This window comes from Camelus ferus, chromosome 13, assembly GCF_009834535.1.
Source record: "Camelus ferus isolate YT-003-E chromosome 13, BCGSAC_Cfer_1.0, whole genome shotgun sequence".
Classification (NCBI taxonomy): domain Eukaryota; kingdom Metazoa; phylum Chordata; class Mammalia; order Artiodactyla; family Camelidae; genus Camelus; species Camelus ferus.
In genome coordinates this window covers 31,176,512-31,204,383 of record NC_045708.1, presented here as the reverse complement: position 1 = coordinate 31,204,383, position 27,872 = coordinate 31,176,512, and the positions used below count along the sequence as shown (strand labels likewise).

General features: G+C 56.0%; 1 protein-coding gene across 4 annotated transcripts in view; it reads right to left on the bottom strand.

Moving 5' to 3' along the window:
* Positions 1–27,872, bottom strand: part of SZT2 (SZT2 subunit of KICSTOR complex) — a 49,341-nt gene that overhangs the window by 3,209 nt on the left and 18,260 nt on the right. The window contains exons 8-68 of one of the 4 annotated variants that reach the window (XM_032494035.1): positions 27,324–27,534; positions 26,928–27,098; positions 26,442–26,676; positions 26,129–26,258; positions 25,220–25,362; positions 24,817–24,969; positions 24,560–24,674; positions 24,132–24,349; positions 23,817–24,032; positions 23,355–23,433; positions 23,014–23,108; positions 22,575–22,743; positions 22,262–22,376; positions 22,041–22,154; positions 21,671–21,841; positions 21,415–21,509; positions 21,048–21,171; positions 20,779–20,943; positions 20,484–20,688; positions 20,096–20,211; positions 19,728–19,974; positions 18,687–18,828; positions 18,433–18,525; positions 18,215–18,293; positions 17,818–18,111; positions 17,513–17,654; positions 17,241–17,336; positions 17,090–17,153; positions 16,671–16,856; positions 16,158–16,325; positions 15,982–16,069; positions 15,779–15,850; positions 15,396–15,597; positions 14,502–14,601; positions 13,638–13,767; positions 11,665–11,817; positions 11,464–11,566; positions 11,269–11,374; positions 11,070–11,181; positions 10,336–10,454; positions 10,059–10,223; positions 9,723–9,807; positions 9,444–9,608; positions 9,188–9,355; positions 8,658–8,803; positions 8,057–8,223; positions 7,841–7,938; positions 7,619–7,751; positions 7,368–7,498; positions 7,136–7,236; positions 6,886–7,062; positions 6,423–6,690; positions 6,241–6,320; positions 6,030–6,155; positions 5,718–5,917; positions 3,735–3,825; positions 3,415–3,495; positions 3,258–3,332; positions 781–994; positions 321–474; positions 61–183 (exon numbers count right to left, since the gene is read on the bottom strand). In XM_032494035.1, coding sequence (XP_032349926.1) covers positions 61–183; positions 321–474; positions 781–994; positions 3,258–3,332; positions 3,415–3,495; positions 3,735–3,825; positions 5,718–5,917; positions 6,030–6,155; positions 6,241–6,320; positions 6,423–6,690; positions 6,886–7,062; positions 7,136–7,236; positions 7,368–7,498; positions 7,619–7,751; positions 7,841–7,938; positions 8,057–8,223; positions 8,658–8,803; positions 9,188–9,355; positions 9,444–9,608; positions 9,723–9,807; positions 10,059–10,223; positions 10,336–10,454; positions 11,070–11,181; positions 11,269–11,374; positions 11,464–11,566; positions 11,665–11,817; positions 13,638–13,767; positions 14,502–14,601; positions 15,396–15,597; positions 15,779–15,850; positions 15,982–16,069; positions 16,158–16,325; positions 16,671–16,856; positions 17,090–17,153; positions 17,241–17,336; positions 17,513–17,654; positions 17,818–18,111; positions 18,215–18,293; positions 18,433–18,525; positions 18,687–18,828; positions 19,728–19,974; positions 20,096–20,211; positions 20,484–20,688; positions 20,779–20,943; positions 21,048–21,171; positions 21,415–21,509; positions 21,671–21,841; positions 22,041–22,154; positions 22,262–22,376; positions 22,575–22,743; positions 23,014–23,108; positions 23,355–23,433; positions 23,817–24,032; positions 24,132–24,349; positions 24,560–24,674; positions 24,817–24,969; positions 25,220–25,362; positions 26,129–26,258; positions 26,442–26,676; positions 26,928–27,098; positions 27,324–27,534 — 8,684 coding nt within the window. Of the gene's footprint in view, positions 1–60; positions 184–320; positions 475–780; positions 995–3,257; positions 3,333–3,414; positions 3,496–3,734; positions 3,826–5,717; positions 5,945–6,029; positions 6,156–6,240; positions 6,321–6,422; positions 6,691–6,885; positions 7,063–7,135; positions 7,237–7,367; positions 7,499–7,618; positions 7,752–7,840; positions 7,939–8,056; positions 8,224–8,657; positions 8,804–9,187; positions 9,356–9,443; positions 9,609–9,722; positions 9,808–10,058; positions 10,224–10,335; positions 10,455–11,069; positions 11,182–11,268; positions 11,375–11,463; positions 11,567–11,664; positions 11,818–13,637; positions 13,768–14,501; positions 14,602–15,395; positions 15,598–15,778; positions 15,851–15,981; positions 16,070–16,157; positions 16,326–16,670; positions 16,857–17,089; positions 17,154–17,240; positions 17,337–17,512; positions 17,655–17,817; positions 18,112–18,214; positions 18,294–18,432; positions 18,526–18,686; positions 18,829–19,727; positions 19,975–20,095; positions 20,212–20,483; positions 20,689–20,778; positions 20,944–21,047; positions 21,172–21,414; positions 21,510–21,670; positions 21,842–22,040; positions 22,155–22,261; positions 22,377–22,574; positions 22,744–23,013; positions 23,109–23,354; positions 23,434–23,816; positions 24,033–24,131; positions 24,350–24,559; positions 24,675–24,816; positions 24,970–25,219; positions 25,363–26,128; positions 26,259–26,441; positions 26,677–26,927; positions 27,099–27,323; positions 27,535–27,872 lie in introns of those variants that run through there. The other 3 variants (XM_032494037.1, XM_032494036.1, XM_032494038.1) reach the window with 3 other exon arrangements.

Sequence of the window (27,872 nt, the reverse complement as noted above, 5' to 3'; positions counted from 1 at the left end):
AGGGCCAGGGCGGGGTGCGGGGAGGGCAACAAGCACATTCAAGGTGGGGCATCTGCTGACCGCAGGACATGCCGCTCGGCCTCTCCTTGCTCCTCAAAGGGTGCAGCACAGTGACAGACAAGCAGAGACACGTCAAAGTCATCCTGGTGCCGAAGTCCCTCAGAGTCCAGGTAGGAGCCAGAGCTGTGTGGTGGGGGTGGGAGAGATGTCAACCCTGAGGTTCTGATGAACCAACCCCACCCCTCCTGCCCAAGAAAACACAGTCTTCCTACTGCAAGGATGGCCCCTACTCCAGCTCCACCCATTCCTTCTCGCCTCACCTGTGCCATGCTGACACCAGGGCGTACTCATTATGTTCTGGGCCTCCTGGCCGGGCCATCCGCAGCGGCTTCATGTGATAGGAGCTGGCATGGTCAGCCACGTAGTTGTACAGCTGGTGGGCAGCAATGAGTGGAGTGGGGAGCTCCAGGGTCCCTGAGGGGTGAGTTACAGGAGACACTGAGCCTGCGACAGGCACACTGATCTGGTGGGGTCAAGGGATAGGAGCCCCCGAGGCTCTGACTGATAGACAGACTGGCTCTGCCTTGCTGGGGAGCTCCTGAGTTCCTGTGGAACATGTAGATGGGACATTAGTGGTTCAGGACAGAGGGCAGGGTACACATGATGGCGGATATAAACTTTGCTATGAAACAGGCTGGGAAGAACTTAAGACAGAGACACAGGGACAGGGTCCAAGTGATATGAAGCGAATGACACCATGGCCTGCCCTTGGGCACCAACCTTGGTAAATATGGTTGCGGCCGAAGTGGGGCCCATCAGGGTGGTGGGCCAGGAAGTGTCGCAGGAAGGTGGTAAGGTGGTAGCCATGTCGCAGCACCAGGTGGGCGCCCAGCACGTGCTGGTGCACGAGGCGCAGGTGGAAGTCGTAGCTGAACGAGTGAACATGCATCAGGTCCCGCACCCTGTCACACTCCTCCGTGAACAGCATGGACAGCTGGGGAGGTGGCCGTGGGGAACCGGGTCAGCAAACGGTGGCAGAGCTGCCCAGCACATCCCCTCTCCTCCTCCTGCCTGGGAAACGGCAGCTCGAGATTTACCCTGCTGCCAGGGGCCTCTCGGCCAGAAATGCTTCTGTGGGAAGCCCTCCTTGTGACGTTCTCCTTTATGCTGTGTTATAACTCTGTTTACACGAACCTGACCATTCTGAGAGATGGGCCTTCTCAGATTTCCTGATTCAACAAATACTTGAGTGTCTACCATGTGCCTAGCTGCTATTGTTCTAGGTGCTGGGGACACAAATCCCTGCCCTCAAGGAGCTTATGTTCTAGTAGTGGGGAGATGAGACAAGAAACATTAGAGTAAATGAGTGCACAGTAGATGGTTATGGAAAATCAAGGAGTAAAGCAGTTGCAGTTTTAAACAGGGTGGTCCGGGTAGGCCAGGTGTGCAGTTAATTACCATTAGAAAGTTTTTCTGGATCCTTTCCCATCTCTCCAGCTTTATCTTCCCATCAAATTACTCCCTCTTCCCAAGTCCATCACGTATTTTCTTTACACTTTTGCACCTGCTGTTCCCTCTGCCTGAATGCTGCTGTCTATGCCCCAACAGCTGGCTAACTCCTACTCATTTGTAAAGCTGAATCTGGGACATCCTGCCAAGGCAAGGCCAGGGTGGGCCTCCTCTAATTGATCTGTGAATGAATGAATGAATGAATGAACCACTAACAGAGGAAGAAAGGAAGACAGAGAAGTGGAGCTGGTGCTTCTCTTGATGGAAATCAACATTACTGAAAGTGTATTTAACAGTTGGATCTGTGGTGCTAGAATGGCAGAATCTATATGACCATGGCTTTGGGGGCACTGGGCATAGGAGTTAATGGGAAAGGAAATCAATGACTGTAGAAGCAGCAGCATCCTAGGAGTCAGAGTAGCCGCATGACCTTGGATAAGTCACAACTTCTCTACTTTGGTTTCCTCATCATGGAGAGAAAGGAAAGGTCCTCATAAAGTTAGAGCAGCGTGATAAACTGCAATAACCTCTGGGTCTCAGAGTCAGAGACCCAGATCGCAATCCCAATACTGCCACCAACTAGCTGTGTGCCCTAGGGCACATCACTTAACCTCTGTGAACCTGTTCCCCTGTCTCTGCAGTAGGAGTAAAATTCTCCTCTTTGCTTAGTATGTATACTAATCACTTAATAAATAATAGCAATAATGAAGCAACTAAAGAGGGTCAGAGATTAGATACACAGGGGCAGAGAGAACCAAGCTGGATGGAGATCAAAGGGCAGGGGAGCCAGAAAGACTTCAGGAAGCTCAAGAGAGTAACAGAGTGGGTCCTTCCCACCAACACTACAGCAAAGTGAAAGAGTAGCTGCCTGTCCAATCTGCCTCCTGAGCGCTGGCCCAGGAAGGTTCCTGCACAAACAGTCACCAAGCTTTCCTGGATCACACTACCCTGTGATGACCAGACTAGGCATCCATACCTCAGTCAAAGGCAACCACCTGCAGGTGGGATCTGAGCTGTCCAGATATGGGAGGAGTCTGTGCTGCCTTTACTGGAGGGCAACACTCAGACCCTGATCTCTCAGAAACCCAACGTGAGACACAAAGAAGGCAGGGACCCTCGAACGATGTGCCTAATGATCTGAAGGGGCTGAACTAACTCAAGTAGGGAGGGCTTTGGGTCCCTGACCACACTCAATCATGACTCATTCACTCTGAGCCCTCATGAGTGCTCAGCCCTCATGGGGTACAGAGGCTTTGCCTCGAGACGGACAGACAGGGACAGGAATAACAACTAAGTGACAGAGGTACACTGTGTGGGTGGGGACTCTAGTCCACATTCTAAGTGTTAGTGACTATACAGACAATGCCAGGCTGTCCCCAGCTCTAGATTAGGCCAGGACTGTCCATGACACTGACCCACCCATGTGTCAGATTACCCACTATGCTCAAGTGTCCTCACTGTCTAACCATCTATGCTCACGGTGTGACCACAGTGCCAGGCTGCTGTCAGTGCCAGAGTGACCAGAGAGCCAGACCAGCAACTGTACTGCACTGCTTTCTGCCCCCAGTGCCACGGCTGAATACAGCTCTGGACTAACACAGGGTGAGGCTGGTGGATGGTCCAGTCTCGGCACCAGAACGCCCCAGCCATCCGCAGCACCAGATCATCACTGGGGCAGACTGCCACAGCACACTGGGGGTGCACTGACTGTGCCTGAGACCCCACAGTCCTCTGTACCCACCACATACCTGAGAGTTGACAGCTTGCCCCATGGGGATTCGGGAACATTCCAGGGCAAACTGTTTGACACAGAAGTAACAGCCCTAGAGAGAGAGGGTAGATGAGGTCAGGAGGGCAAGAGATGGATGGGCCTGGTTCTCTCCACTTAGTGCTCCTCCTGCTGACCTGGAAAGTCAGCTCCATGAGGATGATGCCCCCGGGCAGTGCCCGCTGCAGGTGGTACGTGGTGACCGGAGAGCCAGTGCTCTGAAGAAAGAAAAAAGCCCAGAGTTCAGGGGCAAGGACTAGGGGCTCACCAGCCTCAGACCAGAAGGGGAAAAGTCCCTTGGGCCAGTGACTAATGGTGTCAGGCTTGGATCAATGACCTCAGTCATCACCCAAGGTCCCTGACTTTTGGTCTTGGGGAAGTAATTCAGGCTCAGTGATCCCGGAATCTGGGGCATCAATGATTTTCCTGTTGGGAAAGGCACATGACAACGTGTTACCTTGGGGCTCCCATCAGTCTTGGTTTTCGGGCAGGAGAAGGAGCCCCGCCCCTCTGTTCCGAGGATAGCCATGGCCCGCAGCCGGCTGGTGCTGCAGAAAAGGAAGGGGACAACGGGGTGAGGCAGGCCGGTGGGGTGAAGGCTCTCAGTGCGGAATCCATTTCACGTGGAATCGTTTTGCAGAAGAGACAGGCCCAGAGTGGGAAGGACTTGTTTGGAGTCCCACAGTGGGTGAGTGAAAAGGCAGGGACCGGAGTCCAGGGCTAAACTGCGGGGCGGGGCTCTCTCCACAGCTGTGGCTGCTGTAAGGGAAGTGTGCACAGTGCTCAGTGGGGAGGTGGAAACCAGGCCCTTCTCTACCAGTGAGAGGATGGGGGCAGGGCAGGAGAGGCTGCTGTGGATATGGGGAGATACCCACGAGGGGATGGAGATATCTGCTTACTGGGGACAGAAGTGGGTGGGAAGGGAGAGGGTGCTGTCTAAGATTTCATGGGGAGAATTCAGGGAGATGCTTGATGCCCTGATTAGGTGTGTTTCTCTGAAAGGAAAAATGTTCTCTTTTGGCCAGGGAATGGCAGTTTCAGCATTCCACAGGCCTACTGTTCTTCATTCTCAGTTCTGAGGCAGAGGGAACAGAGAAGTACAGGGAGCGAGGACAGAACAGAAAGGGCCATTGGGACCCATTCATCACACTCAGGAGCTCTAAACTGCCAGAACTCTTGTGGAGGCGGGGGGGCGGGGTGGTGTCAATGCTTCTGGTGAAGAGAAATGTCCCACTTAATCCTCAAGGAAACAGAGACCAGACCTAACACATGATTGGTGCTGGTTAGAGACTGGTAAGAAAAGGAGGCTTGACTTAAAATTCTCTTCTAAAACATATTTTTTAAGCTAGTGTTTTTGGTTTTAAATGGGAATTCTGACTTCTGGGAAGAACGTAACTGAATGGGACCTGGCTGTGGAGGGCAGCAGGCAGAGAGCTCCTCCTGGGGCCTGTCACTGAGAAATGAGAGGGGCACTGAATGAAATGTCCCAGAGGTGCAGGCCTGTCTCTCTTCCTGTCTGTCTTCCCTACGAGAAGGAGGCCTAGGAGGTGGAGAGCTGGTTACAGAAAAGCTAAAGCGCTGGAATTGGCTTTCGGGGCTAAGGGGGCGTCGTGAGTGAGGAAGTATAACTTACATTTACTAGCTTGAGAAGACACCAGACTGAAAATAGAGAGGAGGGAGAAAATAAACTCACATATCTGGAGACACAGAAGTGACTGCATAACATGAGTGGGTATTTTCCCTGCAGCCACTGGGAAGCGGCTGGGAACACAGAATCAGGCTTGGATGTTGAGGAGGGTGTAGAGCAGGGGCCACAGAAATGGGAATTTGAGACTTGACACAGGATGGGAAAGGTGGTTGCAGAGTTTTCACTGAGCTCTGGGGAGATCGGAGGTGGTGCTGGAGGGGCTGTCTACCACCTCCCAAGACTCAGACCTCTCACTACAGGCCAGTGAGTGAACAGGACCAAGAACAGACCAGAGGACAGTGATGCGAGTAGGCCCAGTGCAGGGGTCCTTGGTGAGGGAAAAACCAAACGTGGTGAGAACAGGACTTCCCAAGGCTGAAACCAGGTGAAACCTAAGGAGAGGTTGGGGCTGATCAGGACAGCAATCACTAAGACCCAAGTCCAAGAGTTTAGAAGCATGTACAGGATTGGTGTGCATGGATGTACATACACCAGTGTAGAAGCACATTAGACGCACGTGGGTAACAGCTCTGTGAGAATGTACGCAGTGCGTGTACAAACGCGGCGGTGAGCTCCATGACACGTGTGAGGCTTTCAGACTGTGTGAGGGCTGTGTGTATATGTCCCAGATCTTCACATGTGTGTGTGGGCCCAGTGACATGAATGTGCAAAAGGCCCAAATTATCCAATTGGGACCTAAGAGGCAGGGAGTGTGGGGGAAGAGGAGCAGAGGGCGGGGAAAGACAGGCTCACCTGCGGGTGGGCGAGGGGGGCCGCAGAGGCACCAGCACGAAGCCCATGCTCTGCAGATACTGCATGTACTGCTGCAGGAAAACCAGACTCAGCTCCTTCAGCCAAGGCTCCTCCCGCACGCCTGGCAGAGGCCCATCCAAGGAGTCGCAGCTTGCGGGGGCCTCTCGGCTCCCAGACCCTGACTCAGGGCGATGGCGCCTCTGTGGGAGTGAAGATTAAGAAAGGCACTGCTCACTGTCAACCACTGCTGGGTGGAGGAACGGAGGTCCCCGTGGTGGTCCCAGGGGAGAATCCAGGCGTCTTGAGCCTCACCTGTCCCTCAGGGGGCCCAGAGGTCTCTGGGGGCCCGTGCAGCCAGGCCGCCGGGTCAAAGAGCAGGGCAGTCGCACAGTAATGCACCAGGCGGGACGACTGCTTCAGTGTCTCCAGCTCCCCGGCCTGGGGAAATGGGCAGTGAGCACTAGGGTGGTGGCTGCAGCAGGGTCCCAGGACGCTCCCGGAGGACGCCGGCTGGGCCACTCACACTGATGGGCATGCTGGCTGGGGCCGAACGCTGCTGCCAAGTTACAAACAGGTTCTCCATCTTCATCTGGCGCTCCAGCTCTGGGGGTTGGAGGCTTTAGTAGTGGCTGCCAGGAGCGGCTGCCCCTCTACCTGCCAGGCTCCACAGATCGCCCCGCCTGTGACCCGGCCCAGTACCCTCACCCCTGCGCTCTGCCATCTTGATCTCCAGGAACTGCTGTCCATGGTAGGTGACAGGATCAGGCGGTCTGGGCACAGGGCCAAGGGAGGAGCTGGGGCGGGCAGCCGTGATGTCCCTCAGGGCCTCATCGAAGGGGAATGTGTCCAGGGGGAGGGGGCCCCCACCTCGAGAAGACCCACTCAGCCGGCCCTGCTCACGGCTCAGCGGGGGGCTTGCACTCCGGATGAGGGTCTCTGCTTCCATGGTTGGCAGCAGGAATGGGTTTGGCTCCTGAGAGACACGGAGCTTCACAATGGGTCCATGGCCTTTGTTTGCCCTCAGACCTTTTCCCCAACCCTAAGGCCTCCTCTCTCAGCCTCTCCCTCCCCACTACCTCTGCCCTCGGTCTGGCCCCTCTCCTGTTCCTGAGCTGGTACTTCCTTAAACTGACAGCTCAGGAGAGGAAGGAGCCCGAGCAGCAGGCACCTTTTCGTCCCGCACTGGGAAGTCCAACTGGCCGTAATGGTGGAAGAGCCCAAGCTTCTGGCTGAGAAGGCAGAAGATGAGATGGGCGCGGGCGTTCTGCCACTGCACGAGGCGAACCAGTGCTCGGCCCAGTGCCGCCCCCAGGTCTGGAGCCCAGTTGTAGGTCAGCAGCTGGAGCTGGAAGTCAGGCCTCAGCATCAGCGGGATCACAGAGCCCCTTCACCCACCCAGCCCCTGGGCCCACATCTACCTTCTTGTCCACGACCTCCAGCAGCAAGAACCTCTGCCGGGGAGCACATCGCCCCAAGCTCCCGTCACCTCCTGGCTCGAAGCGCTGCACGGCTTTGGCAGCTATGGGGTCAGGGAGGGGCAAAATGAGGGTCTGGGGGCTGATTCCCCTCTATCCCACTCTGCCTCTCGCAGGGTCAGAGGCTACAGGAACAGTCACTCTGAGCCCACCCTCCCCCAGGCCATGCCCTCACCCTGCTGGGTGGGTCTCCTCCACTGCAAGAAGTTCCTTCCCAGAAGCAGCAGGTGCCGCTCGGCTGCCGGGTGGGGAGTTGGGCCCAGCTGTCCAAGGGAACAAGGACTGAAGAGCTCTGGCTCAGAAGCCCTGGTAGTAGGGAGGGACGGACAGAAAGCAGACCATCCATGTCCCCATTCCCTGGCCATCTACTCCTGGGCCTAGGCCCCCACCTCTCTTAGCTCAGCCTCCACAAGACCCCAGACTCACAAATGCTGCTCAAAGATGCGGACACTGGTGTCTCCAGCCATTGAGGTGACCATAGTGGTGAACTCAGACAGGACAGATGGGAGGAGGAACCGGGACACCATGTGGGTGGAGCTTCTGGACACCGAGGCACATCCTGGATCCAGGGCAAAGAAGTCACGATGGGGCTGCAGGATGAGGACCAGGCCATGGGGTCGAGGGTCGGGGAGAGGGCTGAGGTCTCACCGATCTGAACCATGAACTCCATCCAGCGCTGAGCAACACAAGCAAACACATGCTGCAGGGCCCCCACCTCACCCTCTTCCAGCTGGGTGGTCCGGCGTCTGAAGACACAGCAGGAATAAGAGCCTCACACCCACACGTGAGATGTGTGTGTTTACACACACCCAGTAACTCACTCCACACCACCCACGAAACACACCCCCAGACACCCCCACGTACCTTTGTCTCTGGGTTCCAGACTCCGGGCCTGATGCCCGCTCAGTCCCACCAGGCGTCCGAACACTTTCTGTTTTGTGACGCCTCCGGCCCCGAGTGTCTTCCGGCCGATCCAGGACAATGTCATCAGTTGTTTTGGGGGAACCCAAGTCCCCACATTCTGTTTTACTCTGGGGGGCAATGCACTGAATGAGGAGGGGCTATTGAAAGGGGGAATGGGGTGGAGGATGGAGGCATCATAGGATGGTAACAAGAGCCTGGAGCATTTGGAGGCCCAGGTTCAGGTCCTGGTGGCTAACTGAGCAGCGCTGGGTGGCTACTCAACTTTCCAGAGCCTCAGCTGCTTCACTGATCAAAAGACCTGCTGAAATCTTGCAGGCTGTGAGGATCCAACAAGGCAAGTGGACATAAAAGCTCTTAATAAGATGAGGCTCTCTCTGTTTTGGTGAGAACTTGCCAAATTCTGCAACCTCCTATCCAAGGGACAGAGTAGTTTTACACAACAGGAGACCTGGGGCAGGGCCTGTAGGGGAGTGTAAAGGAGCCAGGAGGCAGGCAAGAAGGCAGCTGTCAACTTCACCACCTCCTCCCTTTCTCCCATTACCAGCATATCCCAGAAGCTACGCCGGCCAGCTTTGCTGGGGGGAGTCACAGGCTCGCCAGGGCCAGGGCCAGGACCAGGGCCAGGGGGAAAGGTGCTAGCTCGGCCTGCAGGGCTCTTGGTTTCCAAAGACCCGCTCCTGAGACTTCCTGTGGGCACCAGACATTACAGACTCCTGTTACTGATCATCCATCCCCATTTCAGATAGACTGGCCCCAAGACTGGTATGAGAGTGACATGCTACTTACTCCACCTGTTAGTAAAAGGCAGGATACGCAACTGATAGTGCTTGGCTGTGTGTGTTTGTGTGAAGTGAGTTCCTGATCATGTACCCCTTCTCAAAGCAAGTGACCAATGGCATGAGTACATTTCTACCAGGGCGGATCACCTTGCTGATGCAGGGAAGGTAACGGACAACTGTGAATGTGTATTTCAGATGGGGCCTCTGGATGTCTTCTCAGACCCCCACCTTTGCACCCTCACCTGGAACACTGTCTCTCCTGCACCTCTGAGGCTCTCTGGACCCCACATACCTGGGGACGTGTCCTCTGTACACAGCGGGGCTGGCAGCAGCCGGAGCTCCATGATGCCATCAGCCAGGGCCTGGCGAGCTGCTGCTCGGAGCTTCTCCTCCAGCTGCACGATACTGATGTTCCCCTTTTCCCACACATCCAGTCGAAGCCGGGGGGCCCCATTCTGAGCTGGAGGAAAGAATGGGGGCCACTTGAGTGTGTCCCTGGTTTCCACAGCATTAACTGAACAACCCCTTCTTTGACTAAGCTGCCCCACCTGAAGAACTGTCTGGCACAACTGGGCAGCGAGTGACTTGAGTCAGCGGCTCAAATTCCTCCTCCTGTGGTGGGTCTGGGGGCCCCGGAGAAGAGGGGGGCCATGATGCCAGTGAGATGGGGGCTCCTCCTTCATCCACAAAAGCTAGAGTGATGCAGGCAACCCCTGGGTAGAAGTGCACAGGAAGACTCAGGTCTGGCACTTCCAGGCCTCGCCCCTCCCAGCCACGAGATAGAAGGCTTTCGCACACCTGGTAGTGCCACAGGCCCTGCACTGTACCTTTGCCCCCAGTGCCTTGTCCTCCAGGCTTGTTATACAAGTAGATGTCCAAGTCGGGGAGGCCACCCTGTGGTGGGAGTGGATGCTGGAGAGAGAACATCCACAGAGCACTAAGACCAGGCAGATGGACAAAAGCCATCAGGGAACGGGTGTCCATGGGGGGAATGGGGGACAGGTACACGCAGAAGCACAGGAAGACACAGGTAGATAATAAAGGCTGGGGTGGGGGGGCGGGTGTACACAGGTCCCTGGGCAAAGGTAAATAGGGGGCATCTGTAGAAAACAGTCTACAGTTGAAGGGTGTATGAGTGTGGAGGGAGGTGGGCCCAGCCGCACCTGGAAGTGGTTCCGGCTGTTGCTGTCTGTGTACTTAGGGGAGTGCAGGAAGATGAGCAGGTTCTGCCGTAGGTACCAGGCCAGGGCAGGAAGCCAGGGCCGGCAGGAGGGCGGGAGCGCCAGATGCAGCACCTCCGAGGGGAGACTTCCAGGGGGCTGGATGAACTGCAGAGAGCAGGAAGGGGAGTCGGAGTTGAAAGGAAGAGGTTCCAGCTGTGACTGTCCCTGCACCTGCTGTGGAGCCACAGAGAAATACTGGGCCTGGGAGGGAGCTGACCTCCACATCAGCGGGTGTCAGCTTGCAGTTTCGAACAAGCATGACTGTGATGACATCCAGCGTGGCCTCATCCAGCCTTCGACGCAGAACCCGGACCAGCTCATCTGTGATCTCGGGACCTGGGCACGGTCATGGTGGGAAGATGGAGACACTGGCGGAGGATCCAGCTACCCCCATCCCAGACCTTAAACCCTGGACTCATTCTCCCATACACCAGAGGCAGCCAGCACTGGGTTCTAGTTCTGCCAAGCTACTCATTGTGTGACTATGGACAAGTCATACCTTTCAAAGCCTCAGTGCCCTCCTCAATATACTGGAAATAATAATAGTATCTACTCGTATGTAACAGCCTTAGTACAAATTAACTGAGTCAATAAATAAATTAAATGAGCCAGTTGTCTAATGGATACCTCAGGCTTAACATATCTCAAATCAAACCCGTCATTTTTACCCCCAAGATGCCCCAGCATCCAGCCAGTGGGACCACCATCCATCCACACAGTCGCCCAGGTTAGATACTCAGGCGTCAACTTTAATGACACCTCTTCCCCAAGCTGCATTCCAATCAGCTACAGGTCCTACCCCTAAACATCACAGCAGCCTGTCCTTTCCCACCCAGCTCCTGCTTGAGAGAAGCCCAGAGCACAGCACGAGCTGGCGTAGGAAGAAGAGAAGTCCCCAAGGATTCTGCAACCTCATCTGGTCACTCCCCTCCTGGTCCTTACAGCCCTCACCTGCCTGCCCTACGCCATGCACCAGCAGCTGGATGTGTCTGTCCACATGGCCCACAGGACGAGCAGTATCTGAACCGCGGCTGGAAGCCATGTCCAGGGGAGAACGAGGACCCTGCACGGGAAGTCCGGTCAGGGCCCAGCTCCCGGGAGCAAAGTGTGAGGGGGCAGGGGGGCATCAGGGCACTGGGGGGATACATGCCGAGGCTTCCTCAGAGTAGATGGGCTCCTGGCTTCGGGACAGAGCTAGGGATGGGGGCAGAGCATCGCTGTCCCAGGGCCGCTCACTGCAGGACGTCTCCAGGAGCCTGGGAAAGAGTGGCAAGGGCTTTGGACATACCAACTCCTGTGCCATCCTTGACCCGTGCTGCAGCCCATCTTCCCAGGGCCTACTCACCGCAGATAGTACACAGCCTTCGTTGCTCGCTCCTGATAAACAAACATATTCTTCCGGTTCACCACAGAGAAGGCATTGAGCACAGAGCGTAGGGCCTGGATGGCTGTGGGAGGAACACGGGCTCACAAAATGCCCCTCTCCAGATCCCCCCACCCGACTGCCCCACCTCACTCCACCTGTCCTTTCATGCCAATCACATACCCCGAGAGACACCCATGCTGGGCCCCATTTTGAGGCGTGAATGGACCCGAATCACGGTTCCCCACACAACATCACAGGAGAAATGGCCAGGGACAAACTGCATTGTGGCTGCTAGGTACCCTCGGGGTCCACAGCTCTCATCAGCAGCATAATCTAGGGGAAGAGAGACAGTGGATCAGAAATGGGGCATAGCCCTCTGTTCTCACAAACTTTTCACCTGCCCTCCTTGTCCTCCACTCTCCTGACTCCTCAGACTTAGTACTCTGCAGAGGGAAAGATGATCGTTTTGGGTAATAAGGCAGGACCACGTTCTTAGGAAAACATGTCATAGCGCACAACTTTTCAGAATTACTTCAAAGAGACGTGGAGAAGCAGCTAAGGAGAGGTGTCAGGAAAGGCAAAGCATGAGAAAAATCCTGACAATAATGCTAAGACACTCTGAGCCTGTCAAAATATAATAATAACATACACCCCTCCTGAGTACTCATTGGGAGTTGCAGTGATAACCTTGTTAAAACAAAAAGGGTGTGACTGCTCACACACACCCATAGCAGAGTGGGGGAAAACTACGTCCTGGACTTCAGAGCACAATTATCCCAGAGAACCCAGAGAATGTGTGGCACTATGCAAGAGCCTGGGACCCTTTCCTGGTTTCCAGGTTGATGAGGAACCTTCCAATAGGTCAAAGTGGCAATTTGGTTTCCCAGAGAAGCTGCTGTCAGATGTGAGCAGTGTATAGGACACCCAGGAGGCTGCAGAGTATGGAACAGAATGTGGCTTGCTAAGGGTTTCAGGGAAACCATATGGAGAGACTAAAATGAGGAAGGGCTGGGTCTGGGTTCCAACTGGTCTTACGTCCCAGGCTTCTGGGAGCCATTGTGAAGTAAGAGTGCTTGGCTGTCCTAGCTCATACTTGATTTGCAGAAGATGCCTTCCAAACCACAAGAAGCCCACCAATTACAGGGACTCTGCTTTGATATGGAACACACCCCAGGATGTGCAGAGACGCACTCTCCTGGAGCTGTTAGAAAGGCCATCTACAGACTTGCTGAGACTGTCAAAACACTAAGGAGTGATCTGACTTTACTTTTAGACCAGAGAGAGAGCTACAAAGCAATGGCAAGGTCCAGCTTTTCTCTGTGAGCTGGCCGAGAGGTCAAGAGGAGTTAGAGAAGGGAGCAGAAGTATGGAGACTTCAATTATCATCTCAAGTAGGTTATCAGATGTTTTCTAACCATGACCAGAAGTCTCAGAAATCCCAAAGGGTTCTGTGCCTGCTTGTCTGGAGGGGCAGCCAATCAGAAGGCAATCCTTTGGCTGGCCCTCAGGCTCCACTTCTCTGGTTTTCTCACCTGTGAGCTGGCCTGCTTGCCCACACTCCCCATCACCTCCCCGCCACCTCTTTCCTCAGCACTATCACCTGTAGAGGAGAGACGGTCCTGTCGGAAAACAAGGTAGGGCCAGGTAGAAGCATGCCCTTAGGAAGACAGGCCACAGCTAGGCCCCTTCCATGTCCCGTCTCTCCTGTATTCTTTAACCTCTCTCCCTCTGCTGGCTCTTTCCCAGGGAACAGAAGTGTGCCCAAGTCTCTACCTTAGTTTAAAATTCCTGCCTTGCCTCCTATCTTCTTTAGTTTCTGCCATAGCTGTTTTGTCTCTTCCTTCCCTGCCAGGCTACTCGGAAGAGTAGTTACTCCCTGCTCCTCCCACCTAACATCTTTTCATGTTTCCTTTTCCTCTGGTTTCTACTCCCATCCCTCCACTGAAAGCACTTTCACTAAAGTCACTACTGAACTCACAGCAGCCAGATCTGGTGACCCTCTTCTGTCCTCTCCTCCTCGCCCTCCCTGTATTTATTACCTGGCGCTGCTGACCAAGTAATGGTGACTCTGCCCTCAGCTTCTCACCAGAGGCTTCAATAAAGGAAAGGGCAGCAGTATCCCCTTGTGAGGGAGGCTCCTGGGTGGGACTCACCATCAGTAGGCAGTGGTACCCGCTGACGGGAGTGGAAGGGGGTCTCACTGCGCCACAGGTCTTCTTCGCTCTCGGCCACCAGGAGAGAGTTACACACATGACTGTCATGAAGGTCCTGAAGAAGCAGCCGCTGGGAGACAAGGAGCAAGATCTCAGGGAACTGAAATATTTCCTTACACTGCTGGTGGCGGTGAGGGGTGATCAAAGGCTGGAGAGATGCCTATTATCACTGGGGGTCAGAGGTCAAAAAGCATCAGGAATCATGAGGAGGTCAGAGATGGCATCTGATGGTCACTGGGATCTGGGCTTTAAGCAGTGAAACCCGGTTAGGAACACCTGTCCCTCCTCTTTGCCAGAATCTGTTCATCATCCTTCAGGTCTCAGCTTAAAAATCCCTTCTTCCCAGAAGCCTTCCCTGACACTGCAGAGAGTCAGATCCCTCTGCAGAGCAGTCTCTGCTATTCCTCCATAGAAGCCACCACAATTGTAATGGAAATAATTCATGTAATTTAGTCATTCAGCATCTATCTTCCCCACTTGATATAAGCTCCAGATAGTCAGTGTTTCCCTCTGTCTTGTTCACTATCCTGTCCCTAATGCTGGCACAGTGCAGTGACAGGGAGCATCTCACGGTCACTGGAAGGGGAAGAGAGAGTAACCCACTCTGGGGGTGCATTAGGGAGCATTCCCCAGTTTGTAGACAGCCTGGGGGGTGACAGCATTCCAGTAACTGAGGTGGGGTACAATGGGGTGGGGGTGTCAAAAAAACATCCAAAATGGATCAACAGCATCTGAAGGTCAAGTTCCTGAAAACTCCTTCCTCATCTGGGCTGCATCCCATTCCTGGAGAGCCCTGTCCCTTACCTGGTTGACTTCCCTGCAGATCTCCCCAACGCGCCTCACCAGGAGCTGCTGCAGATGGCGACATTCAGTGCCTGGGCCCCCATCTTCCCGAATCAGGCTCCTGAGAAGGATGGAGCAGACACAGAATTGCAGAGGGGAGGGTGTCATGGGAGCTGGGGCTGAGAGGAACCATGAGAAGGAAGTAGGACTGGACAGAGGAAAATAAACATGACGGGAACGGGAAAGATGGAATTCTCAATAGCAAGCCTAAAAGCCTAGGCTCCATGCTTGCCTCACCAGCCTCCCTGTGGGCACCACACTGAGCCTTCTGCCATGTACCTCTTCTTTATCCCCAGATCTGCTTTATCAGAATGAGGGTCCGCCCTTCTCTCAACCCCTAAACCCCTGTGATTAGAGTACTGCTGAGCCAGATGTGCAGGTGTGGATCCTGGCGCTCCCGCTTACTATGAACTTGGGCAAGTATTTAACTTATCTGGGCCAGAGTTTCTTCATTCAGACCATAATACTTTGCAGGGCTGTTACAGATTAGATGACTTGATCCATGTAAAACTCTCAGTACAGTGCCTGCCATGTAGTAAGTACTTGTTAAATATTACCTATTATTCCTTATTTTTATCTATCAACAGACCCTGAAGCTGCTCTGAACTACAGATGCTTTTAATGCTCGGCTAAGAACCAAAATCCTCATCAGCTTTTCAATTCCTTTAGCAAGGCAGAGTGATATGCTTTGCTATAATCTGTGGGAAGTGGTAAGGAGCCCCCACCTTTAGAATACAAGTCAGACCCCTACCCAAATCCTCAGTCCTAAGTCTGGCTTTCTAACAACTCTGAAGCGGGACCAGGGAAAAGAAGCTAACATCAGAGGTAGGGTGCGGGGCCCCGGCTTCTCCTTACCGTGCGTGTGCATACACTTCCACACGGTCCTGCAGCACCCGGACGATGAGCCAGAAGTCAGGCAGGCAGGGCCCAGGGAGGCCTGCGAGCGAAGGCTGGGGAGGTGCCAGCCCGGGCGGGGTCCTCAATGTGAAGGCAGCCTTCTCCCCTGGGGTCTCATTGGGACCCTCACTGTCTGAGCCACTGCTGTCACCATCATAACCTGTGTCAAATATGCTGAAGTTCAAACTCATCCTTAGGCTTATCTGAGCCTCCAAATGCACCAGCTCGATGGGCCCCTCCAGGTTAGTTAGTCCCTTTGGATGGCCCTGCTCAGACCTTGGGCTGTGCAGCCCTGAGTCCACTTCCCATCAGCTTAGTCCTCCACCCCCACCCCAGCTTACCGAGGTGGTCTGAGTCCACACTGCCCTGACTGGATATAAGGCTGAGTCCCTGGCTCGGCCCAGGCTGACTCCCTGGGAAGAGAAGGGAAAAGCCTGGAGCCTCTTTCAATCCTGCATGGGACACCCTCTGAAAAGGGAAGGAGGGCCAGGGATGCACAAGTCCCCAGTCTTGGCCCCTAAACTCTGCCACCAAGTCCTCTTACCTCCTTGGGGAAGGCTGGGCAGACTGATGAGCAGGGGGCCCTCAGCATCCTCTGGGGAGCCAGGAGCTTGGGGGCTGGCAGTCAGGGCCTGTGGGGCAGGAGGTCAGGATGAAGCACAGGCCCCACACATCCACCACCACCCCCTCCGTTCCCAGGTCAGCCCAGGAAAGACTCACCTCCCCTTCGACGCCTTCAGCCCTTTCCTCGTGACTGTGCCAAGCCCAGGCCGCTGAAGGGGGCTCCCCATGAGACCCACCTGGCTGTTGGCCAGCTGCCACGAAGAAGAAGCTGCTGTCAGGGTCCTCAAGAAGAACATGACCAGGGAGGTGGAGGCGGCGGAACTCCTAAGGAGCAGGAACCAAGGGCACAATTTAGGTAGGGGTGACCCTCCCTGTTCACGACACCCCACACTTTCTTACCAGACCCTCACAGCCATGTGGTGAAGCAGACACTAGCATCCCCCATGGTGAGATATGAAAAGGTTCAGTGACCTGCCTAAGGTTCAACAGGCCCAGTAGCAAGGCTGAGCTAGGCCTCTTCCCACTGAGCTGGGCTGCCAGGCATGGGTTAAGGGACAGACAATAGGGTTAAGTGATGGACTCAAACAAGAGAGGGCCTTCCAGCTCTGTGCAGAGTCCAGGGAAGGACAGGCCCCCAGGCGACCAGGGAGTGTTCTAAGGGCAGCATACCTCCTTGAATTGTGTGAGGGAACGCTCTGGCCCAAACACGAAACTCAGTGGCAGAGTTTGGCGAAAGCAGGTGGAGCGTCCAGGAGAGCTATGGATGTGGGCAGCTGCACGGTGCAAGGCAGGGCTCTGGGGGATGCCCCCTCTTCGGAGGGCCCCCACCATCTCATCCTCCAGCAGCCAGCGGATCTACAGTCAGAGAGCAATCCAATCCAGGAAGTGGCAAAGGGCACCCTCCTTGCTGACCGGGGCATCACCTCACTCCTAGACTAGAAGATACTGGAAGATACTCTGCCTCACAGACTGAGAGGCCTCATCGGGATCACAGAACAATGAGGGTACCTTACCTCACCATCTGATGGAAAGGGTATGTTACAGTGTTGAGGGGCTGTCACTTAGGTTGGGGGAGGAAAGGCCCTCACCTCACTCATGGTGGTCTCAATAGCCAGTCTGTGGGGTATGGCCAAATTGGATAGTCCTGGGTGCCTAATTGGAAGAAAGGATTAGATGCTGGTTTCCAGGAAGTGAAACCAACAAGGAGCAAGGAACTCTAAGAGGGGGATAAGGAAGTACCTGTCTTCTCCTGGAGGTGGCAGTGGCGGCCCCAGGCCATCATCCGATGGTTGCCCTGGGGATCGTGGGAATGATGCACTGCTCTCAGATGTTGACCTAAACAGGGTGGGTGCAAAGGTCAAAGGTCAGCAGCTATTGGCCTCCGGGGGCCTCTTCCGCACTCCTTTTTTGGAATCCTTAAGGTGCCCTTAGTCCCCTGGTACCCCTAGATTTCTTAATGGCCCCCCATCCCACCAAGGCCCCAGATCCCCCCACCAAACTTGCTGCCACACCGGTGGTGCTGAGGGTCTGAGGTCGGGGGCAGCTCCACCTCCAGGGGCAAGGTCAGCACGAAGACGTCCAGAGTGACACTGAGGTCCCTCAGGGGAACTCGGCCTCCGATGGGAGGGCCCTCCAGACTAGAAAGCACTTGGCCTGGAAGATGGAGAAAGTTAGGGGTTGCTGGGAGCCGTGGGACAAGCACAGATTACAAGTCTCCAGTGTTAAGAGTGACACCCGCAGGCTCTCCCCTACCCCTAGACAGGCAGGCAGGCTGTCCCAGGACCTGTGGCCCTCCCCCAGGCACCTCCAAACTCACCTAGGCAGGTGGGCAGGCTGCAAACGGGTACTGAGCTGTGCTGCCCACGCAGCCGCACGGAGCACGTGAGGTGCAAGAACAGTGGTGGCAGGTCATGCACAAGGTTCTCAGGCCCCGTGGGTGAGTCGCCCCCCAGGATACTGAAGGAGTCTTCATCAGGGTTCACAGTGTCTGCATCTGACAGCGAGGTAGAGTCCAGCCCAGCAGGCCCGAGGTCTGGTTCACGGCTCTCGCGGTATTCCACCTCCAGCTCTGGGTCACTCTCGGTGACCACACAGCAGGCAGATGTGTCTCCTAGAGATATATGTTACGTGGTCAATGGGACAGGTTGGCAGTGGAGGCCCCGGAATCCTGGCTTGAAGCAGCCTTCCCCACCCCTACCCGCTTGTCTACATACCTTCTTCTCCCATAAGCTCAGCCTCTGAAAACTCCAGGTCACTGACTTTTCTGTCTATTGTGTCCCGGGGGCCCTCATCCTGAGCAAAACAGATAGACTGACCCAAGGCAGGGCCCCAGGGAACTGAGAGTTAAGAGGATCTGGGGCGGGTGGGCCAAGCAGGATCTCTGGTGCTACAGGTTGAGGGTAGGAGGGAGGTAAAGGAGAAAGCCATTCACCTCGCGTCTGCTGGATGGAGGGCAGTAGAAGAAGTAGTGGGGATTGGAGGGCACTGTGCGGAAGTGGAGACCACTGATCTCCAGGAACTTCTCCTGTTTGGCGGTTAGAAGGAAGCGATGATGTCAGCCACCCCTCAGCGGAACACTGCCACCTACCCTAGGACAGACACCTATATGCCCTTAACCCAGGAGGGACCACTGTCCCCCTGTACAGACGGGACTCCACCCTTCTTCATCCTCACCAATCTTCCCACCTGGATGAGGCTATGAAGGGCATCGTGTGCCTCTCCTCTGAGCTGGCAGACATCTGTCAGCGAGATCTCCAGGCCAGGGTCTGGATGGCCAGGGACACGCATGCTCTGAAACTCAGGTTCACTCAGGTCCTCCGTCTCTATGCTGTGTGGTCAAGGTAGGGTGGGGAGGATGGTGAAGTGTTAGGAACCACCAAGTCCTAGAGGAGCCCACTTCCCAACTGGGAGCAGCATATGCCTGCCTGTCTTTGCCTCTAGGAAGGGTGCCTAGTACATGACATGGGCGAGAAGAGGCCAGGAGAACCAACCCACCCGTTTCGGCTCTAACTTCCACATTTCTTAGCTGTTGGACATTTCTGTGAAACAGAGGAATGGGTAAGGATGACTCCCAGTTTTCTAACTTGGATCACTGGGTGGAGGGAGAGATCGTTCACCATGGATGGAGAACACAGGTGGAGAAGCAAGATTAGTGGGAAGAAAATGCACTCATTTGGGGGGCATGAGAGGTAGGGGATCTAGACCTCCAGAGAGGGACCAGGGCTGGACTTCTGATCAGGGCATCATCAGTGTACTTGTCCCTCTGCTCCTTCTGTTTCCCCAGTGCTGATTCATTGCAGACACCAGACACCTAGCTGTCTGTCTGCCTGCCTTTCTTCCTCCCTTCAGTAGGGTCCTTTTGGGTCCCTAAGGTGAGGTAGGGACTGAGCAGTGGGCAAAATACTGTTTTTGCCTCCGTGAAACTCACAGATAAGTTTGGGGGCTTATTCCTATTGTATGAATTGTCCTCAGAAACAGCTCTACTTTCACTGATGGCAACTGGTAACTCCCCACCCCTAATCTAGCTCGACACTCCACACCAGAACAGGAGAGCCAGGGAGAGGGAGAAAGAAGCCTGGGCAGTAGGTGGGAAGACAGCGACCAAGCATGACCGCCCCCCTGGGGCCAGGTACTACCATGCACAGCCACTCCCTCGGGTCACAAGGCCCCTGCTTACAGGGACTTTGTCTGTGTGCCCCATATACGTCATTCAAGGGCCATCCCAACCTGGACTCAGAAGCCAAGACAGCTCGTTCCCGAGGCTCAGGGCCCTCCTCGATGCTGCTGCTGAAGAGCCCAGGGCTGAGAGGACCAGGGCTTGGGGGTGCATGAGGCAAACCCCGAGTGTGGCCACACAGTGCGAGCAGAAAAGGGGTGATGTCTACTTCCTGTAGTAGCTCCTCACAGGCATCTACTGCTATCAGCAAGTCCTGGGAAGTCACACTCTGTGCTTGCTGCAAGCTCCGGAACAGCCCTGGGGGAAGCCGGAGGGCCCACAGGGGGTCAAGCTCTGGGAGGGACTCTCCAGGTCCCATCTCTGTCATCCCACAAAGCCGCACTCCTCCCTGACGCTCCCTCACCCGGCCTCCGCTCACCACGGACGTAGCACCGCTGTGCATGCTCCTGCAGCAAGGCACAGTGGTTGGCCGCCTCCTTGTGCCTGGGCTCCATCCAGGCTGAGGACTGGGAGGGCTGGTCGAGGAACTGAGTCCTAGGAATGGGAGGAAAGAGAGAGCTCGGCCGACTCCCCTGAGTAACACCTCAAACCCACCATTCCCCTACCTGCCAGTGGAGCATCCCAAGCTCCCTACCAACGGTATTCACAGCCCCGCAAGCTCAGCTGATGTGCTGAAGGAAGTCCAGCAAGGAGCTGGCAGAACACAACTAAGAAGGGGAGCTCCTGCCATTGACCTGAGCGGGTACCTGAGCCACAGGTGGGGGCCATGGTTGGGATGGGACCTAGGTCAGCACTGAGGTGCTCACCGGAAGACGAGGTCTCGGGGTGCCTGTGGGGGCTGTATGCCAACCATCTGCTCCCGCAGCGCTTCCAGGGCACAGCTATAGATGTAGACAGGACACCGGGGCCGGGGCCCATCTGCACTCTCTGTCTGTGAAGTCTGACGCCCAGTATAAGCCTGGAAGTCCCGACGGAAGGGTGGGCTCAGCTCTCCCAGGTTCAGGGCACTGTCTGTGGGTAAGAGGTGGGATGTGGCTTTAAGGCCTCTGTCTGTTCCCATTCCCGCTCCTGCTTAGCTGACTTAAGAGTCAGCAGCCTTACCACTGGCTGGGGTGACACTGAGGATGGGGACCTGGGACTTTGTAGCTCTGACCCCAGTTCCTCCCAGATCTTTCAGGTTGGGGGCCCCAGTCCAATCCCCCAACTTGGGCTTCGTCTCTTCTTGAGAGGGTCCCTCCAGGCCATAGGCGGCCAGATGCTGGACATCTAAAGAGGAAAAGAGAGACAAATCAGAGCCACCTGGTGGGCCGGTGAGGGAGCTCAGGGGTTTGTACCTGAAGAGGTCAGTGAGAAAGGTCAGTGTCTGGTACCTGAGAAGGTCGCTGGGAGGAAAGTCAGAAACACATGCTGGGGGGTCACAAGCCTTGCATAGCAGCGCCACTGAGGTGGCTGGGCAGAGCTGACAGGCTTGAGAGTTTCAGGAGGGCCTAGACTCTGTAAGACAGAAACAAAATTAGAGCCATCTATAAAGGATCATCCAATGCCTGCTCCCTTCCTCTACCTGAGAGTCTATCCTTAGGGACAGCGTGTAAGATTGGGGACCAAGGTGAATGACGGTATCCTGTCAGTGGCAGGAGGCACTCAGTACCCCCGGTGATGGACGGCTGGGGTATGAATATGTGTTAACAGTGGGAAGTCACTACGGAAAAGGCCTCAAGGAGATGCCTCAGTGCTGACCAGGGTAGGAAGAGCTGAGTCTCCGGTGGCCTGAGCGCTGCTGCCTGCTTGATCCTGCAGGATCCCGTGGTCCACCACTGGTGGTCCCTCTGGACCTACAATGTGGGTAGAGACGGGTGGGAGAGAGCAGGGCCAGCAAGAGAGGCAGGGCTCCAAGGTCAAGACAGGAGAGGCCAAAACCCAGACAGAAACCCCCTGTAGGGTGGGGGGAAGCGGCTGGGCCAGAGTGTGGTAGGAGAAAGAGGTGGGGGTTCACCTGGACTGTGGCAGGTCCGCCGCAGCACCTCACGCAGGAAGGCCGCCTGGTCAGCGGCCGGCAGCGGGATCTCCCGGTCACTCAGCTCCTGCCCCAGGCAGCTATGCAGCAGGCACAGCACCATGTCGTTGGCGGGACAGGGCCCCTCGGAGAGAGGGCCGCCCTCTGGCTCTGCCCGACATACACTCTGCTCAGCACCAAGAGCCTCCTGCTGCCCGGCATCCCCAACTCAGCCCTGACCAGCCCGGCTCCTCCTGCAGCCTCCAAGCCTCCTCCTGCCCCATCCCTCTTTGGCTCATGCATAGGCTCATCTGCTCTCTGTGCTCTAACACTTCTCGGCTGGCTGGCCCCAGATGCAAAGTTCACCCACCTCTGGAAAGCAGAAGGAAGAACATCTGGAGCTGCTGGCACTGAGGCAACAGTCCCATTAGGTCAAAATGGAAAGGGATCTCATGGACACAGGTGTCTCCTCCTTGGTTCGATCCTGGGAGGGAGGGAAGGCAGGCAGGCTGCAGTGAGGCCCAGGTTCCCTGTCAGTGGCTGCCTTCTCCCTGCCTGCTCCTCCTCCCCAGGGGCCCTTTCCCTACTGACCATCAGGGACCCTTGGCTCCAGGGGCAGGGGACTCCATTCCTTGCTCTGGCACAGCTGTATCAGGTACTCAAAGCTCAGCATGGAGCCTATGCAGGCCGCGTCCCGAGGGTGGAGCTGGGGAAGGAACAGCAGAGGGCAGGGGTCAGCCCCTCTGGGCCAGAGGAGCCCAGCTGCCAGCCCTCAAGGATGCCCACGCAGTCACGGACATTCAGAACACAGACCCAGAGGGACCAGGAGGCCCCCAGGCTGTGCTGCTCAGAAGGGGATGGCACCCAACCTGGTAAGCAGTGGGGTATGTCTGAGGCCACTCACAGCTCGAGGGATCTCAGAGTATGTCAAGTCCTGGAGGTGCTTCCAGCTCTCAGGGCCAGGTCCCACTCGTCCATACTGCGGCTCTACCCACACCTCAGTGACCAGGTTGAGTTCTGAGTCTCCCTCCAGGGCCTCCACCTCCACATCATTGTCATCATCTGTTGAGAAGCTAAAGGAGGAAGGGCTCTGAGCCTGGGAGAAAAAGGAGCCCAATCTACCACTGCCTGGCCAGGAGTCAGTCCACAAAGGGTGGGCAGGCAAGGGCACACAGGACAGTCACAATTCACACGTGGCCTTTGCAGACCCTTGTCTGCCCAGTGAAACATCTAAAGACAACACCTCCTGCCCTGACTCTCAGGGTCAGGAGATGGCCCTTCAGGGGACAGAAGGGTGAAGGGGGACGTGGAGAAAGGCAGCTCAGACAGGGGCTGGGTCTCACCTGTCCTTGGTGGAGGTAGAGTGCGGGGGGAAGAGGATGTACTGGACGACGCACGTGGGCCTCTCTTCGGCTGTAGCCTGCCCCGGGGGCTCGTTCTGGGATAGAAGGGGAGAGCTTGGGCAAACCCCAGCCCAGGCCGAGATCTGGCCTGGTCCACCTCTGGCCCTCACAACTTAGTCCCCTGGCCACACTGTCCTGGGACTGGCCTCAGGCCTTGGGTCCTCTGACCACCAAGTCCCTAAGAGGCAGCATTTCCAGTGGTCCCAACCCAGCTAAGAGGCGAGCGTCCTTGGGATGATGGCAGACCTTGGTGGGAAGGTGTCATGAGGGAGGGCACATACCTGAATTGGAAGCTCTAGGACCATGTTGATGATTCCTTCCCCACTGCAGGCAAAGTGGAACCCTTCAGAGAGGCGGACTCTGAAGTCCCATTGAAGCGGGGGTGGGGACAGGATGAGATGGGGAGAGACACTTAGAGTACAATCTTCTGCCCTCCACGCCACTTGCATACCCACCTCTCAGCAGCCATCCAGGCAGACTTGTCTGCTGGTGACCCTGTTCAGACTACTGGTCCCTCAGGGAAAGCAGGTCCAAAATAAACCAAGGAGGGGGAGAGGTCGTGGGGGAGAGCAGTAGCACGCACTCCTTTGTGCTGGATACTCTGCATAATGGCAGCAGCCAAGAGACTGGGGCTGAGAGTGGGGCAGTGTTTGTCTTAGGCTTTCTGCCAGCGTCCAAACCCAGCATCTACACTAGCTCCCTCCTTGTCCCAAACTGCCCGGCCAGCTCTATGACTGACGTACTCAGTGAGGATGGAGAGGAGCTGGGCGATGGCGCTGAGCGGCAGCGCGGGGGCCAGTCCTGATGGGACACTCCAGAGCCAGCGCTGATGGTAGAGGTAGCGGGACAGCGACGCTAGGCTAGAAGAGGCTGAGCGGCCTGACACCAAGGGCAGTGGCCCTGGTGGCTCCAGTGTCAGCAAGAAGGGTGCCCGGTAGTCCAGGGGTAGCTTCTCATACCTGGGCCATGGGGGCAATTCCTGGTTAATCTCTACTCATACCTGGCTCAGCCACAACCCTCCACATGCTCCGGGCCCCATCCCAACCCTTCCCACCAACCTGATGAGTAGCTTGTCCAGCGGCTTATGCAGGACCACAAGGCAGGGCCGGTCAGACAGAGCCTGCTGTGGCCCCAGAGTGGGGGGCGACTTGGAGGGAGAGTTGCCCCCACTGGAGCCCCCCAGCCCTTTTCGTTTCACCTTGGGTGTCGGTTCCTTGCTTTGCACCCGGTGAGGGAAACGTAGCCGCAGGATTTCTTCCTGCAAGCCTGACACAATCTGAGGGAAAAATGTGATCAGATCCTCCCACTCCTGTCTCCTACAAGTGGGGAGAAGGGGCCCAGGGACAAGGTGAGAGAGCCCTCCACCGCCAGCCTTACTTGGTCTGGGGGCTTCTCTCCCTGCCAGCCCTGGCTCTGTGGGGTCTGGGGAGAAGGAGCAGGTCGATGCTCCAGGGCTCCTCTGGGAGTGAGTCAGGGTCCAGCTCACCTTGTGCCGGGCCTGTGCTGGTGTGCCGATGGGAAAACCCAGGCGGAGTACCATGCATGGGGCCTTGGAAATGATGCGGACCATGTAGAAGGAGGAGGGGGGCTGGTCTGGGGCACTGGGGAGAAATGGGAGTCAGTGAGCAGCACTCGGCTGGGAGAAAATGGGCTTAGGAGGAAGGAAGGAGAAAGTTTGGGGTTAGAGGAAGAGACACGGGATAAGGGGGACGGGGAAGAGTGAGGGGACATCACTTTGCCCACCTGGAGAGCAGCTTCACATAGGAATAGCCCTCGACCAGCACGAAGCTGCTCCAGTCACGAAGCAGAGAGGTCAGCGAGGAGTGCGAGATCCTGCACTGGACTGTGCTGTAGCGCCCATTGCTGCCTGGGGTGTGCAGGTGCTTGGGGATTGGTCTGGGAAGAGGGTGTGGAGTGAGGTCAGACCTCCCAGCCCCAGTCTTGGGGGAAAAGAACAGATTGCTCCCTCTCTCTTTTAGGCCCTGTCTGAGGATATGGGGGCTGATGAGCAGGAAGGCTAGGAAAGAGTTGGAGCTTTTCTTGGCCAAAGTCAGTAAGAGCTCATCTACCACCTTCCTTCCCCATCACTTCCTTTCTCCTCACCCCTGCTCCTCCATCCTAACTATGGCCCTAGGAGGATACCCACGTGTCATGTTCCAGGATTAGCACTAGGCGATGCATGTGCAGCCAACGCTGCCATGAGTTAGCATCCATAGACAGCACTGGCTTCCAGTAGGCAGCAAACTGGGCATGGGAGGAGTCGGAACCACTGTGCTGAAGGGAGAGCACCTGAGGACAGGAAGGACGGCCTTACTGGAGTATTCGTGAATAATCTCCAAACAGCAAATGGACCCATGGGGCTCAGGCAGTCAGAGGTGGTGGTGGTGTAAGGCTAAAGGAACCGCTAGCCCAGCCTGGGACGGTGACAAAAACTGCCTCCAATACAAAGGCTAGATTAGGATGAATGAGCCCAGGAATAGGTGGTGTAGCCATTTAAAAGCTGAATCCAGGCAAAGGACACAACTTGCCAAGCTTCCATCACTGACTTTGGAGGAAAGTCGCAGAGTGATGGCAGGACCTCAGGATGGAGCCGCTGAACGCCAGCATAAGCCCCCTGCCTGGCAGTGCAAGGCTGAAAGCTGGGGCGGAGTGTGGAGAAAGCACAGGACAAAGGAACACATGGTCAAGAAGTGCACAGTTCACATGGTTGGCAGTGGTGGGAAACGGCCGAAGGTGCCGGGAAGCCAGAGTATACCATGCTGGACGGCAAGGGGGCTTGCAGTCAGCTGGAAGACCACCATCTAGACATTCTGCAAGTTTTTACCTCTGACCCCCGTGGTCTGCTGAAGACAGCCTCTCTCTATAGAGCCTTCCCCTCCCCCGGGGGCATGGAAGGATGGGGGAGAATTGCTCTCAAGGCTAAAGCTCAGGATTCTGGTTTGGGAGCCTCAGATTTGAGAGGGGAGAAAACGAGCATGGTTCTGGGCTCAGATGTGGTGCCAACTCGAGTCTGGGTGGGCACAAAAGGGGAAGAAAGAGTGTCAGAGCCACTCACCGGGGTGGTGGAGCCGGGCGGGATGTAGAAGAGGGGCACTCCACTCTTGGTGCTGTCGGGAAGTGTGAAATGTTCCGGGACTGAAGAGAAGGACTGAAGGTGGGCCAGCATCTGGTCCGTCTGGTTAATGCTGCAGACCAAGGGCCAACCCTGAGCCACATCTGACTCTGGTGGATGCAGAGGAGGGGAGCCACAGGGACACACGGGACCCGGGACACAAGCCTGGTGACTTTTTCCAGTTCCCAGTTTTACACATCTGTCCCTTCACACGACAAATGGGGCATCCCTCACTGAGCCCGGAGACCTCGCTCACCTCTGCAGCGTGTTCCAGAACCGTCGGATAACGTGGGTCCGATACAGCGAGCGAATGGGCTGCCTTAGCGCACAGGACACATCATGCAGGATGTCATAGCCACCTTCCATTGTCACTTCTACCCGGGTGCCCCGAGGGCCCTCAGGCTCCAGGGGCCAGGGCGCCACAGCCACGTACTCGATACGCATGTTGTGTTTCCACAGCAGCACCAGTTTCACCTCCAGCTGGGACCCTCCTTCAGGGGAAGCAGGAGGGCTGGTTAGGGGATGAGGCCTGGGACTCCAGGCCTGGGACTGAGACCCTCACCCACCTCACGGAACTCAAGCCTGGCCAAAGGTTACAAGTATGGTCCACAGAGTTCAGGCCCAGAGCCTGCCCACTGACACAAGCAGAATTTGTCCCTGTGACACCCTTTCATGCGTGGTACATGTGTGTCTTCCACTCCGTTCAGATTTGTGGGATACAGCAGGGCCCAGTGACCCTCACCTTTGGCCAGCGTGACCTCTCGGACACTGTAACCCTCTCGAAGCCGCACAGACACGGTGCTGACCAAGTCAGCTGGCACCTCCTTCTCAGTGTGCTTCTTTCGGCGCAGGGCCAAGGCAGGGTTGCTGCTTGCAGAGACCAGGTGCTCATTAAACAGGCGGTGCTGAGAGCCTAGAAGACCAGGGAGGATGGGGAAGGGAAATGTGGTTCTCTGTTACCTGACAGAGGTTCAGTAGGAGGGTCTACACTAAATCACGAGGAAAGAACAGTGCCAAAGCCGTCAGCCCGTTGTACTTCCAATCCCTGAGGGGCCCAAACCCTAGATTGACTCCAGCATCATCTCTGGGTCCACACTACACTCTCCTGTTCCCACACCAGCCCCGGTCTGCCCCTCACCACAGTAATATTCAGGGTTCAGGGCTTCCCCACTGCGCAGGAAGGAGTAGAGGAGAAAGGCCCGGTGGTAGACAGTCAGACCCAGGTTGCCTGGCTCAGGCTCAGGACAAGTGGACAGGTAGGAGCCAAATGTTGCCATTGCGATGAACTTCATCAATTCCACATTGGGCACATGGCCAAAGCTGCAGTCGTAAGAGTAGACTCCTCCCACCTGAAAAAGGTGAGCAATGAGAGACCTAGTTCCAAAAGAGAAACCGGAGAAGGAAGTACAAGAGACTGGGCTGGGTGGCTGTTCCCATGCCCGGCCCACACAGTGGGAATTGGGCCAGTGCTCTCTCAAGGCAGACCACTGCTGTGCATTTTTCCTTCTCTGAGCCCTTCTGTCTGAAGCCCATGCCATCTGGTCACATCCTTCTTTCTGCACATCAAATACCAGCCTGCCCTCATTCACTGAAGATTTTGGCCACTGATTCACTGAATTCTTTTCATCATCTTGAGACTGCAGTGTTAACAAAGTGCTTCTCATACTTTAGGGTACAGACAAAACAC